At 51.7% G+C, this 13,369-nt stretch overlaps 2 protein-coding genes across 4 annotated transcripts in view; one reads left to right on the forward strand and one right to left on the reverse strand.

Annotated features, from left to right (window-relative positions):
* Positions 1–227: 227 nt before the first annotated feature.
* On the reverse strand, positions 228–1,598 carry TBCC (tubulin folding cofactor C). The gene has a single exon (XM_001508941.5). The coding sequence runs from the start codon at positions 1,529–1,531 to the stop codon at positions 524–526; it is 1,008 nt and encodes a 335-aa protein (XP_001508991.1). The 5' UTR covers positions 1,532–1,598; the 3' UTR covers positions 228–523.
* Positions 1,599–8,964: 7,366 nt separating this feature from the next.
* Positions 8,965–13,369, forward strand: part of BICRAL (BRD4 interacting chromatin remodeling complex associated protein like) — a 43,614-nt gene continuing 39,209 nt past the window's right edge. For all 3 annotated transcript variants that reach the window (XM_029047461.1, XM_029047460.1, XM_039914797.1), the window contains exon 1: positions 8,965–11,225. The gene's annotated coding sequence lies outside the window, so the exon portion shown is untranslated. The remainder of the gene's footprint in view (positions 11,226–13,369) is intronic.

Raw genomic sequence — 13,369 nt, forward strand, 5'->3', positions numbered from 1 at the left:
CCGGGGGAGGGGGTGCATGGGCTACTGTGGTTTTGGTCCATTTCTTTGTAGGGTCTTGGCTTTCGGCTGACATTTCTATGTTTTACACCCGGGATTTCTCACCCTATTGGCTTCGCTGTCCATCTCACCCATCTATCCTCCCGAAGTGCAAGGCACAACATCAGCCCGGAACATAGCCATATCACTATCCTACGCTGTGCTTCGAGGAGATGAAAGGAAGTGGGAAATTGTGTTAATTGCCAGAGCGTTTATTACTGATGGTCAGGATATAAACAGGCAGCACCCGTTTGGGCGGCGATTACATTAAATCTTTCGGGGGTGGGGAGGTCATTCTTCACCCTCAGCTGGCCCGATCAGAGAATTTCGGTTTCACCGCAAGCGCAGCACCGACGCCGCCGGCTTGTAGTTACGGCCGCAGTGTTGTTACGGAGAGGAAATTAAAGTGCAACTGTCGGAGGAATCGGATGCAGCTTCTTCGGGCCCCACGGCCGCGGGGGGGGAGGGCGGAGCGTCCGGGCAGTGCTCAGTTCCACTGTGTTATCCGCTCCTCTTCGGGAAGGACACTCCAGTTGGGAGAGGCCACTCCCTGAACCAGCCAGTTGAAGTCGTCCACCTGGCTCCAGTTGTTCCGGGTCCTGTCGAGGCCCGACCCCGCGAAGTCGTCGTCCAGCCCCGGGTAGGTCCAGCTGTACGGGGCGAACTGGAGGCCGCTGCAGTCCTCGATGACGGCCCGGCTGGTGACCTGCAGATAGATGCGCGTGTCCCGGGTGGCGTGGGTCCGGAGCTGCTGGCAGGCCACGGCCAGGAGGCAGTCGGCGCAGTCCTCCAGGAACACCGAGGTGGAGACGGGCCCGCAGAGGACGGTGCAGCGGCGGGCCCGGGCCAGCCGCAGGGTGTTGGGGTTGCCGCACAGCTTCACCGTGCAGTCGGTCAGGCCGCTGAGGAGGATGTCCCGCTGCAGCAGCTCGGACGCCCGCTTCTCCAGCACCCGGGAGGACTGGTCGCTGAAGCCGGCCGCGTCGTCCGGCGGCTCCTCCGCGGCCGGGGCCGGGGCCGGGGCGGGGGCGGCGGCGGCCGGGACCGGCCCGGGGGTCGCCTCCTTCCTGCGGGTCTTGAAGGCGAAGCGCGGCGGCGGCTTCAGCTGTCGGCGCCGCTCGGCCAGGACCCCCTGCAGCCGCTGCAGCGTCTCCTGGCCCTGCCGCAGGTCGTAGGGGGCGAGGAAGAGGACGGCGTCGTTGAGGAGCTTCTGCAGCCCCCGCAGGCGGGCGGCGGCCTCGTCCAGGTCCCGCGGCTCGGGGCCCGCGCCCTCCAGGAGCCGCTCCACCGCCGCCCGCTCCCGGCCGAACGACGCGCTGAAGACCCCGCTCTTCTCCTCCTCCACCGCCTGGCTCTGCCGCTCCCGCTTCCGGCGCTCCGCCTCCAGCTGCCGCTCCTGCTCCCGCCTCTGCAGACGCTCGGGCAGCGGGCCGGGACCCTCGCCGCCCTGAGGCGACGCCGGCCGGCCGCCATGCTGGTCGTCGTCCGCCTCCATCTTCCCTCGGCCGCCCGCGCGGCACCTCCCACTAACGCGCCCTCCTATTGGCCGCCCGCGTCCTCGCAGGCGATTGGCCCGCCCCCGCGCGCGCCGCCGGGGGGGAAGGGGGGGCCGCCGAGCGCCATGCCGATTGGGCGAGGCGGGCGGGGGAGCCGAAGGTCCCGTCGGAGGGGGCGGGCTCTCCTTTTCTTTTTCTTAAAGGGGCAGGATTTATATCCGGGATTATGGGGTGAGTTGCGGCAGCGGCAGCTGCACATGTGGGTTTGTTTATAAGGAGGAGGTTAGAAGCCGCCGGCTTCCCCCCGGCCCGTCCTGCCCCCCCCCCTCCCCGAGGAGAGGACTGGTTGAAGAAGTGGCGCCGGCGGGGTGGGCGTCGATGGGGTGGGGAGATAGATGAGCGGGGCCGGGCCGGTGGCGTGGCGGCGGCTGCGAGAGCTGGCGGGAAGGGGCGGCTGTCGCTTGTCCCTCGCGTCCGGCCGCCTCAGCCCCGTCCCGCGCCGCCTCCACCCGTGGCTTTAGCGAGGCGGCGCCTCCCCCCGGGCGGGCGGGGGCCGCGAGCGGCGGAGGGGGGGAGGGGGGGGGCAGAGGATGGAGCGCGCCTGCGCGCCTGCGCGCGCGCGGGGAGCCGCGCCTCGAGCCCAGGCTGGGGGGGTGGGGGGGGGCAAACGTTCCCTCAGAGCGGCCCCTCAGGCCTGGGGGAGGGGGAAGGGATCCCTTCCAATCGGGGCGCCATTTCCTGGTGAGGGAACGGGCGGTGCTTTGGGGGGTTTTTCTTCCCTCCTCCCGGACAGGCAGCCCCGTCTCCCGCGGCTCCAGGGCCGCCCGGGGCCTGGGGAGGCCAATGGCCATGGCAGCATGGTCACCGGAAGTGAGCGAAGGGCCTCGCCTCAGGGAGGCCTCGCCCCGGCCCCTGGGCCGCTCCAGGTGGTCGCCAACACCCTCCCACCCCCTCCCATCGATCGATCCATCGTGGTGGTTGAGCGGCCTGCTAGGTACAGGGCACTGTACTGAACGCTCGCCGCGCCCTGTCGGCCCTGCGGGTCTGTCAGTCCCCCCTCCGCCTTCTAACGCCTGATGTGGTGTTTCTTAGCTTACTCAGGGTCAGGCACTGCACACTAAGCACTGGGGTAGGTAGAAGATCAAAGGCTTCGAAGGCCTAACTTGGGCCCCAATTCCTAGCCCCCATTTTACAGGTGGGGGAACGGAGGCATAGAGGAGTGAAGGGCTTTGCCCGAGGTGACACAGCAGCCAGAGCGGGGATTAGAACCCAGGTCCTCCGACTCCCGGGCCCGAGCTCTTTCCGCGAGGCCACGCTGCCTCTCTGCTTTCCCCCCTCCTCGTTTAATTGCGAGAGTTGACGTTGAAGGGCAAGGATCTGTCATCTGAAATGGGATGATCGATCTGGTATTTATTGAGCGCTCACTGTGTGCAGAACACTCTATTCGGGAGAGGTCAGGGCAACAGGGTTGGCAGGGCGCCCGGCCTCCAACCAGCTTTCAGACTAGAGGATTTTGACCTCGTCTTACATAGGTATTAGCAACCGAGGAGCCCGACAGACATACCTAGGTGGAAAGGGCCCGGGCTGGGAGTCAGAGGACCTGGGTTCTCATCCCCTGATCTGCCACGTGTCTGCTGTGTGACCTTGGGCAAATCACCGTACTTCTCAGTGCCTCTGTTCCCTCCTCTGCATAATGAGGATTCAATGCCCTTTCTCCCTCCTACTTAGACTGTGAACCCCATGTGAGACCTGATGATCTTGTAGCTACCCCAGCACTTGGAGCACTTGTTAATGCTTAACAGACACCCCTATTATCATTATTACCTGTATTCCTATTGCACCCCCACCAGCCTTCTTCCCCACCTGGCCTTGAAGATTTCTGAGCAATAACCTAGTCTGTGGCTCTATTATTAGAATGGGGTAACTCAGGCTGATGTGTGCACGTGGAGTATCTAGCACGTCCAAGATCCGAGGTCCTATTGGACAGGATAAATAGCATGTGTGGGTTTGCCTGGGTAGGGAAAAGATAAAGGCCAGAAGGGTTTAATGGGAAGTGATTGGGTTTTGTTAGTTTTTAACCTTGACCATTTCTTTTGATTGGTTTTATGGTCAAGATGTGAAAGGTTTCGTCAGCCTGTTTTGTGCAGAAACGAAGGCTTGTTTCGTTGAACAAGAAAGAGAATTGAACTGAGTTGGACTGAGGATTTATAATTATCTGCTTTGATTAGAGCATTCTAACTAAAGGGTTTATAGAGTTTACATCGGATTTCTTGCTAGAAAAATAAATCTCTCACATTTTCCGTTATCTTCCACACTTGACAGTTTCTCCTTTAAACTTTGCCAGTTACTAAATTTGGTTTTTGTCTTCCTAATCCCAAACAATTTTTAACCTGGAAATTTGGCCTAGAGTCAGGGTAGTTTCCTGGAAACAAAATCTGTCTGTAGAATTCTTTGTGTCAAGAGTAAAGGTTGAATCTGAACTCCTCTTCCCAATTGTTTATTTATGCCCCCAAAACACAAGTTTCAGCTTGCTGCCCAAGAGAAAAACAAAAGCACATTGAGTTTCTGGATCTTGAAATCCAACCTTTGGGGGGTGAAAAAAGTGATTGAAATGTCTTCAGATCGTGCTGTGGTTTCTCAAGTTAACATCGGTAGGTTTTTTTAGTTAGATCAAGCTGGGGTCGTTTGTTTTATTGTGACTAGTGATGGATTTGATTAAAAGTTACAATGCAGAAAAGCTGGACCAAAAGCTTGTGAAATTCAGAAACAACAGCTCTCACTTCTGGGCATTTTAGGTAAGAAAAAGTGGAAAACACCATGATTCTGACATTGATCATGATTAATTTATATCACATTCTTGAAACTGATGTATCAGCTTGGGTGAATTCCTGTTCGGGTAGAAGGAAAGAGGGAAAGGAAATGTTGAATGCCTCATTATATTCAGCTCTACCATCCCATGCGGAGTTAATCTGATCAGAAAATTCACTTTCCGGAGAAATATCAAAGCGTTTCTTAATCACAGGACAAGTACCAATTTGCAAACATCTGCTTTATTTTGGTGCATTAACAACTCCAATATGATCCCTCCCATGTAATGCCCACATCCCTGCTGCCCTTAGTGTTGAACGAAGGTAATAATGACTACCCATGGTGTTGGAGCACAAAGCCTCACCATCCTTCAGAAATGTTTCCTACTCTGAGTATGCCGATAGGCTACCAGTCAGCCAGATTGTTCCAAGTGTATACAGAATATGCCCAGACATTCTTGGGACTACAAGTCCCAAAATAATCGAGTCGTAAAAATCTGCCCCATTCCACCTGAAACTTGCCCAGGAAAGGAAGAGGTGAAGCGAGGGGAACCTACCGGGCACCTTTCCTCCGCCCGGGTCGCTACAGTGACCATCTCTGACTCCCAGAAAGTTATGTATGGTGTTTAGGTTAGTTATATCACATAACGAATTGTCATCCTAATGACAGAAAAAAAGGTTCTTTTCAGAGTGTGTCCTTGGAGAGCGACCCCTGGCTGCCCCTGTTCTTTCCCCCCGACAACTTGCCCAGGAGTCTTTGCATTTCCCCACCCGGGTCCCTCCGCACATGGGACCTGCTGCTTCTGAGCTGGGGAAACTGGTGGCAGGGCCTACGCGGAGGGAGGCTGAGAGCTGAAAATAAAAATATTGATCATAAAAGTTCCTGGTGTGATTTTAGCACTAGACACATGGTCACTATACGGAGCTGTGAGGCCAATGCAATTGTCAGGCCACCTTCCTAGCACTTCCTAGTGCAAAGCAGGACTTTAGTGGGCCCTGCAGGAGGCCTGGAGGATGGTGGGGTGGACCCCTCCCAACCCCCCAAAATCATGACACCCCCACCTGAGATGCAACGTCTAGTCACATTACACGTGAATGTTTTTAATCCCATCCTTACGTACCACGTTACGGTCTTCATGGCCTGCAAGTAACTCCCCTGCCCCTGTATCAGTAGGCTTTCTTTGAGCCTCCATCTTTGTGTTAGGGAACTACCACATAGTACAGTGCTTTGCACATACTAAGCGCTCAATAAATACTATTGAATACATTGTCTGTTGGCTAATGGCCATGAGGCAGATTTATCGGTAGGGTGAAAAACTTCCCAGATTCTACAGGTATCTTAATGGCACTGGTGACCGGCCGTCACCAACCTGCCAGGACTCTGTCTTGAGGTTCCTAAAGCGGGGGTGGGAATGGAATGTGGGGTTGCAGGGTGGTTTAAATAGGTCTTGAAAGAAAACTTAAAAAGCCTGAAAGAAAGCCCTGCCTGAGTCTTGAGCCTAAGGGTCCGGATTGGGCGGACACAAAACTGGCTGGATCAGCCTGGGTTTGATCACTCGACTGCTGGTTTGAGGGATTTTTGTTGGTTTTTCAAACGGTATTTGTTAAGCACTTCTTATGTGCCACAGTACTAAGCTCTGGGGTAGATAGAACCTAATCATGTTGGACATGGTCCACGTCCCACTTGAGGCTCACAGTCTTCATCCCCATTATACAGATGAGGTAAATGAGGCACAGGAAAGTGAAGTGACTTGCCCAGAGTCCCACAGCAGATCAAGTGGCAGAGCCAGGATTAGAACCCAGGTCCTACAGGGGGTGCAGTGTTGTGATAAGGGTGCTGCCAAATGGGGCGCAGCTTTCCATCTACGGACGATTGTCCCGGAAGACGTCTGGAAGGCAGATTCCAGCAGCAGTTGCAGCAGCAGCACCTCCCTTGGTCAACCTCAGAGGCAGGAGCTAGTGCCATCTGGAATGAGCTCTTCTGGTTTGGCACAGGCTCCTTCCCCTCTGTAGCTCGGGGTTTGGCTGCTGAGGCCTGGGTTCAATACGGGGCTAACAGCCAGCTAGGGTCCAGCGGGGGCAAGGCGAGGCAGCATCTCCAACTTCTGGCCTAGGCCACATGTTGCAGGTCTAGTGTCCGTACGATGTCAGGGTGCGAGGGGCAGGCTTGGAGATGTGGTTTGCGGATAGAAAAACATGGTCCTGTCTGCCCAACACTGTCTAAATCATTGTCTGGTACCCACTTAGTGTGAGGCCAGCTCTTGGAAAATCAGGCCAAAATGATTTTTCTTAGGAAAATTTATCTTCAAAATAATATTCTTGCATATTCAAAGACGGGCAGTGAGCAGGTTGGCCGTACTAAGCGTTTGGAAGTGTGCAGTATGACTGAGGTGGTAGACATGGTAGCTGCCTACAAGGAGTTTTCAGTCTAGAGGGGGAGACAGACTTTAAATTACAGATATGTGCATAAGTACTGTGGGGTGCATATCAACGGCTTAAAGGGTACAAATCCAAGTGTAAGGGTAATGCAGAAGGGACTGGGAATAGTGGAAATGAGGGCATAGTCAGGGAAAGCCTCTTGGAGGAGATATGATTTTAATAAGGCTTCAAAGGTGGCTTTGAAGTGACCGTCTGTCAAATATGAACAGGGTGGGAGCTCCAGGCCGGAGGCATGACACGGGCAAGGGGTCAATGGCGAGATAGACGAGATTGAGGTACAATGAGTAGGTTGGCATTAGAGGACCTAAGTAGGAAATCAACAAGGTCAGAAAGGAGGGGGCAAAATGATTGAGCGCTTTAAAGCGAATGGTAAGGAGTTTCCGTTTGATGTGGAGGTGGATGAGCAACCACTAGTGGTTCTTGAGGAGTGGGGATACAAGGAGTGAACTTGCTTCAGAAAAAATATCTGGGCAGCAGAGTCGGAGTATCGGCTGGAGTGGGGAGAGACAGGAGGCAGGGAAGTGAGCAAAGAGGCTGATGCAGTTGTCAAGGTGAGATAGGATAAGTGCTTGGATCAGCATTGTAGCAGTTTGAATGGAGAGAAAAGGGCAGATTTTTAGAGATGTTGGGAAGGTAAAGTAGAACTGAGAGGATTTGGTTTCTTTAGCATCTGCATTCTCCACTGCTGCAAAAAGCCCATTTCCCCAATGTTCCATTTAGGGAGGGAGTATGTTTTCACTTTTAATTTTTCTGGGAACTTTTAATCTATTTTTATTTTCAGGCCTGAATCCAAAGTGACAGAATATGTGCCTTTATTGTCCTGTTAAATCCCTTCACCTTTCAAATTTTTTTCAAATCAGTTATGTGAAGAAATTATGACATGTGAAGCCATTTTCTCCGTGGACACATTTAGGGGTTAGAAAAGTAATGATTTATTGTAGGAATCCTCCCAGTACTGTATTATGGATCCATCATCTATAAACAGTAAAAACACTTTCTTGATGTTCCCTTTCATAAAGTCTCCAAATTTTTAGGTCCCAACTCATTGTTCCATTTTCTTTTCCCATCTAAGACATTTTTGTGTTCATTCTTGGTGGCCGGTCTAAGGGAGAGTTTGACTGAATCGTTAAGAGTTCTGCCATTTTCCCACCTACCTTTATTTCCACTATTGATCACATAGATCACAATCATATCAATCATGTAGAGCTCTGAGGTCAGAAAGTTTTTAAAGGAAGGCCGTATTCTCAAGAAAGATGAGGAGCAACCCAAAAATGATTTCAAAGTGAACTTGTCTAGCGGCATCCTGAAAATTATCTTTCCTGCTTCGCACCAGGAAGTAAATATTCCAATAATTTCTGTTACCTATCTGTCGGAAAAGGTCAGGGCATTCTAATCTGAGGCCCCACCTTTTTCTTTAATGTTGGTATTTGTTAAGCGCTTACTACGTGCAGAGCACTGTTCCAAGCGCTGGGGGAGATACAGGGTAATCAGGTCATCCCACGTGAGGCTCACAGTTAATCCCCCTTTTACAGATGAGGTAACTCAGGCACAGAGAAGTTAAGTGACTTGCCCACAGTCACACAGCTGACAAGTGGCAGAGCCGGGAGTCAAACTCATGACCTCTGACTCCGAAGCCCAGGCTCTTTACACTGAGTAGCTGGTCACATTTTACGATGGTCCACGTTAATGGCTTCCTCCTCAACATCAGTGGCATTCTTTGAGTACTTACTATGTGCCGAGCACTTTACTAAGCGCTTGGTTTAGGAGAGTACAATACTACAGTCGGCAGGCGCTTGTCTTACCCACAATAAGCTTAGAGCCTCCTAAGAACCTTTTCTTTGGATACTAATATAGTAAAACATTTTGAAATGAAATATTTCATCGTAAGTCAATGAAAGGAGGTCTGCCTGCTGGAAATCCTTCTCAAGTAAAAATTAAATTGTTTTATTAAAACAAGAGTTTTGACTTAATAATAATAATAATAATAATAATAATGTTGGTATTTGTTAAGCGCTTACTATGTGCCGAGCACTGTTCTAAGCGCTGGGGTAGACATAGGGGAATCAGGTTGTCCCACGTGGGGCTCACAGTCTTAATCCCCATTTTACAGATGAGGGAACTGAGGCACAGAGAAGTTAAGTGACTTGCCCACAGTCACACAGCCGACAAGTGGCAGAGCTGGGATTCGAACTCATGAGCCCTGACTCCAAAGCCCGTGCTCTTTCCACTGCGCCACGCTGCTTCTCTGTAGCATGGTGCTTGGCCACCTAGTAAACAATCGTAATTGCAATTATTATAGTTTTAAACTTTAGAATTTTTTTAACCTCACCTTCACCGTAAAATGAATATTCCTTTAGAGGTTTAGCTGACATGGAGGAAAAGTTTTTCAAACTCCCTTTGATATTTAATTGTAGTTTAAGTAAATAGATAAAAAGACTGCTTGGGGCATCTGTATTAGAATAATCCATATACATACTCTTTTGAAATACAAACATTTGGAGTGGTAGGGTGCCAGTTAGAATATAAACAAGGAATACTTTCCTGAAATGTTCACAACTTTCCCAAGACATGTTAGAAAGCCCAAGTGTCAGGTATGCAGAAACATGCTCATATATGCAAAGAGTAGTGTTTTGCAGAAGTCCATGATTGAGTTTGGAGAGCATCCCCTGTATCAAATGACAGAACACATACGTAATAAATGAAAATAAAACCTCAAAACATTACAAATGGCCATTTCTCCCATAGTTACCAAATAGTCAGGTCTTGCAGAAAATTGAGAAATATTTGATGTACAAAAAAAAAAAGCCAACCTATCTTTCATAGCATTTCTGACCAAAACATTTTGAAAAATATGTTTTTTTCACTGCCATTTTAAAATGTCAATTTTGGATTATTGGAATGGGGCAGTATAAAAACCAATGTATCTCATCATTAACACTGAAAAAATTAAACCCGCGAACTCTTGTATCCCAAATTCACCAAATGCTTCTTTTTTTTAAAGGTAGCCCTTTTTTCTTTAGGAAATTTTTTTTTTGGTCCTTTGGTTTTTTTAAATGTATAGGCTAAAGTTTTTTCCAAGTATTTTAAAATAAATTTTGAAAAACTTCGAGACTTGGCAGAAAACATGCAATAAAAAAGTGTACTGCCAGGTCCATGTTTAGTCTTTTCCAAAGGCTCACTTATCAAAGAGCATATTAACACAGGATGAGCGATAAAGCTCAATCTGAAAACAGTTTTTAAGGGGTAAAAATTATAGGCATTAAAAAAACTGACTTTAATAGTGATAGTCATTGAATATTCAAAATGTGCTAAGTGCTGTATACAGTGCTGATTGGGGCACACTTTTAAAAACTTTAAAAACCCCACACACATTTAGGAAATAAGTCAATATATTTGAAATATTTTTAAAAAGTCAGTCCACCTGAGATTCAAGGAGTTTTCAAAATTGAAGTACTCTAAACATTTTTGATTAGCCGGGAACTTTGGAGGGGGGAGGGGGGGGAAAGCCATTGATTCTGGAGTAAAGATCCTAAACAAAATAAAAGAGAAGGTTGAGCTTTAGTGTTTTGTGTTTAGTGCCAAATCCTCAAGGTCCAGTTCTTGGTCCTTAAAAGGTAGAGGTTTTCACTTTTTAATAATGTTCTAAAAAGGTTTCCCAGGTATGATTTCAGGGGCGCTTCAGAAGTGAAAAATTGGAAGTAGAGTTCATCACACCAAATTTAAATAACCTCGAAAGTTAAGGTTAAGCAGGATGATCCCTAAATATTTAAGGAAGAGATGGCATTTTCTAAGGGAGAGAATAGAAAGCCAAAGAATCGATGGTGGGATGGGTTTGCTAAAGTATGTCCAGGAGTGTTCTTTCCTGCTTCCTCCTCACCGGCTTTACATTTTTATACCCGTCTCCCCAATGTACGCTTTCACGTGAGGAAGGGCAAATAGTAGACGCCTTGGGGCTCTAGTTTCTATTTCCAGGATAATCAATCGCCTTACCGGAGTGCACTATTAAGTTTGGAAAGTGGGGGAAAAGCAAAAGCAAACGGAGAGTCGAGAGAGTCAGCCCCGGTGGAGTTGATGGAAGAGCCCTTCAAAGAACCCAAAAAAAAGAAAAAGCGTCCTCACCTAAGCGTCTTTCCTACGTTAGAACCGAAGTTTTAACGTAGGAAAAGAGAGCCCTCCGAGAAGAAAATGAAGCCCAGAGTGAGAGGGTGCGGGGGGGAGAGAGGGAGAGAGAGAAAGAGAGAGAGGAGTTAGCAGCAGTATTAGCGGGAGCCTGGTGCTGCTGGTGTGTGTGAGCGGAGTGAGTGTGTGTTGCTTGTAGTCTGTCTCCTCTGGCTGGGAACTCCTGCTCCTGTCTCTCCCCCTCTCCCCCTGCTGCTGCCTGCTGCCTGCCAGCCCCTGATGTGATGGCGCAGAAACCCCGTTGACAAGGCACTGCTTTTTCATGACGGTGAGTTTCCCTTTGAGTGTATTATAATTTTGTGATAAAAATTTCAAGGAAAAAAAAAAACACACAACCTCCTTCCTCTGCCTCTTTCCTTCGGGGAGGGAAAAGCGAGGGAGGGGTGGGGGGGGACGCGAGGGGGGAGAGGAATCTATCTCCAGACAGACAGAAAAGAAAGAGGAGCAAATTAAACACCGAGTTGCCAAAACCAGGATATTAGGTTTCAGCCCAGAGAGCTATTGGCTCAGGCTGTGGGTTTTTTTTGGGGGGGGGAGGTTGTGGGTGGGTGATGGTGGTAGTGGGTGGATGTTTAATGGACATGGAGAAAAGGGGAATAAACTGTTTATTCCTTTCCCATCCCTGTCGGGGGCCCTCAGAAGACAAAGTTCAGTGGCTTCGGGAGGGGGGGAGATGGGGGTGGAGGGGAGAAGGAGGCTGCGAGCAGGTCCAGACTGGGAGAGGCAGGCACTGGGGTGGGGTGGAGGTGATGGGGGGGCTGGGGGTGGTGTGCCTCTTGCTCGGGGGTGGGGTGGGGGGTGGTTTGTTTTTTTTTTTCCGCTGATGCAAATTTCAGGAGAGCAGAGGGAAAAGGGGGGGGGGGTTTGTGTGGCGATGGCGAGGAGGGGAAGGGGGGGGAAGCCTTTTAATGACTCATTGATTGAGCCGGTTTAAAATTAGTTGTGTGTGTGTGTGTGTCTGTGTGTGTTTTTTCCGCCCCCCGGATCAGCTGTGGAGAAGGAGAGAGGAGGGAGCGAGGCTGCCAGAGGGGAGTGAGGGGAAAGAGGACAGAAAGCCAGAGAGGGAGGAAAGGGACAGAGGGGAGGGAGGGAGGGAGGCCGAAAGAAAAATAATCTTTTCCAATCTCCTCCCCTCTTTTTTTCCCCCTCATTTCTTTTCTTTCTGGGAACCTCTTGGGTGTGAATCGCATTTCTTTCTTCTCAGTAAAATGGACACCGCGTCCTGCGGGGGGGAGGGAGGTGGAAGGGGAGGGAGGAGGTGGAGGAGGAGAGGAGGGGTGGGAGGGGGGAGACGAGGTTTATTTTTCATTCTGGCTTTTCCTTTCGTCCTCTCCTGCCCCTTTCCGCGAGCTCGGCGGCCCGGCCGGGCCCTGTCCGGGGCTGCGGGGAGGCCGAGACCCGGGCCGGGGCCTTGCGGAGGAGCCGCCGCCGCCGCCCGGTTCCTTCCCTCCCCGGTCCCGGCGGTTGTAGTCATCGCGGGGAGGGGGATGGGGGGGGGGGTCACTGTTGGTTATTTTCATGTTTATTCGGTTCGGACAGGGCGGGGGTTGGTGTTGCGGGGCGGCCGCAGAACTCCCGTTTCCCCCCCGGGGTTTTGGCGGCGGCCGCAGGCCGGGCCCCGGGGCGGAGAGAGACAGAGAAAAAGAGGGGGGGACTGCCCCGGCTCCGGCCTGGCGCCGGAGAAGCTCTCCCGCTTCTCTCCCCGCAACTGGGAGCCCGTCAGGCCGCGGCGGGGGTGTTTTTGCGGGGGGCGGCCCCGGTTTGGCGGGGAGGTGTTAAGATGGCGGCGGGTGTGGCGGGCCGCCAGGACTGGTTGCGCAGTTCCTCCGCGGGCGCCGCGCACCCCAAGGCCGCCATTTTCTCCGGCGGCCGGGGCGGCCAGGGCCCAGGGACACGCCCTAAGCCTCCCTCACCTCCCCGGGGTGCGGGGGGGGGCACCCTTTTTTCCCTCGGGACCCCAGCCCCGCCCCCGGGTCCCTCACGACCCCCCGCCCCTCGGGAGGACACTTGGATTAGTCGACCCGCCGCCCCCACTGACCCTTAACCGAGGTCAGTCACAGGCCACAACTCTCCAATTATTCCCCTCCCAACTGGCCTCCTCAACGGGCGGGTTGTTGGATTCAGGCTAATGGTGGTGGCTGAAAATAGCCCCGAGTTGAGGGATTTGGATCACGCTTTGGATTGGGAGCTCCGCGTGGGGCAAGGGACTGGCTCCGATCCGACGATCTGGGAGCCCCCGCTGGTCTTCACACTAGCGGTTGGCACCTAGCGAACACTTGCACGCCAGGGTTAAGTCAAAGCCAGAAAGAGCAAAATGGCTTTGCTTGGGAGTTGAGCTTCCTTCAAAACAAATGGTGAAGGAGCCTCACAGTTCCTATTAAACGTTCCGGTTCAGCCTTTTGGGGCCCTCCT

Source organism: Ornithorhynchus anatinus, chromosome 19, assembly GCF_004115215.2.
Source record: "Ornithorhynchus anatinus isolate Pmale09 chromosome 19, mOrnAna1.pri.v4, whole genome shotgun sequence".
Lineage (NCBI taxonomy): Eukaryota > Metazoa > Chordata > Mammalia > Monotremata > Ornithorhynchidae > Ornithorhynchus > Ornithorhynchus anatinus.

Coding starts and splice junctions, on each gene's coding strand:
- TBCC (XM_001508941.5), bottom strand. CDS start 1,531: ATGGAGGCGGACGACGACCAGCATGGCGGCCGGCCGGCGTCGCCTCAG.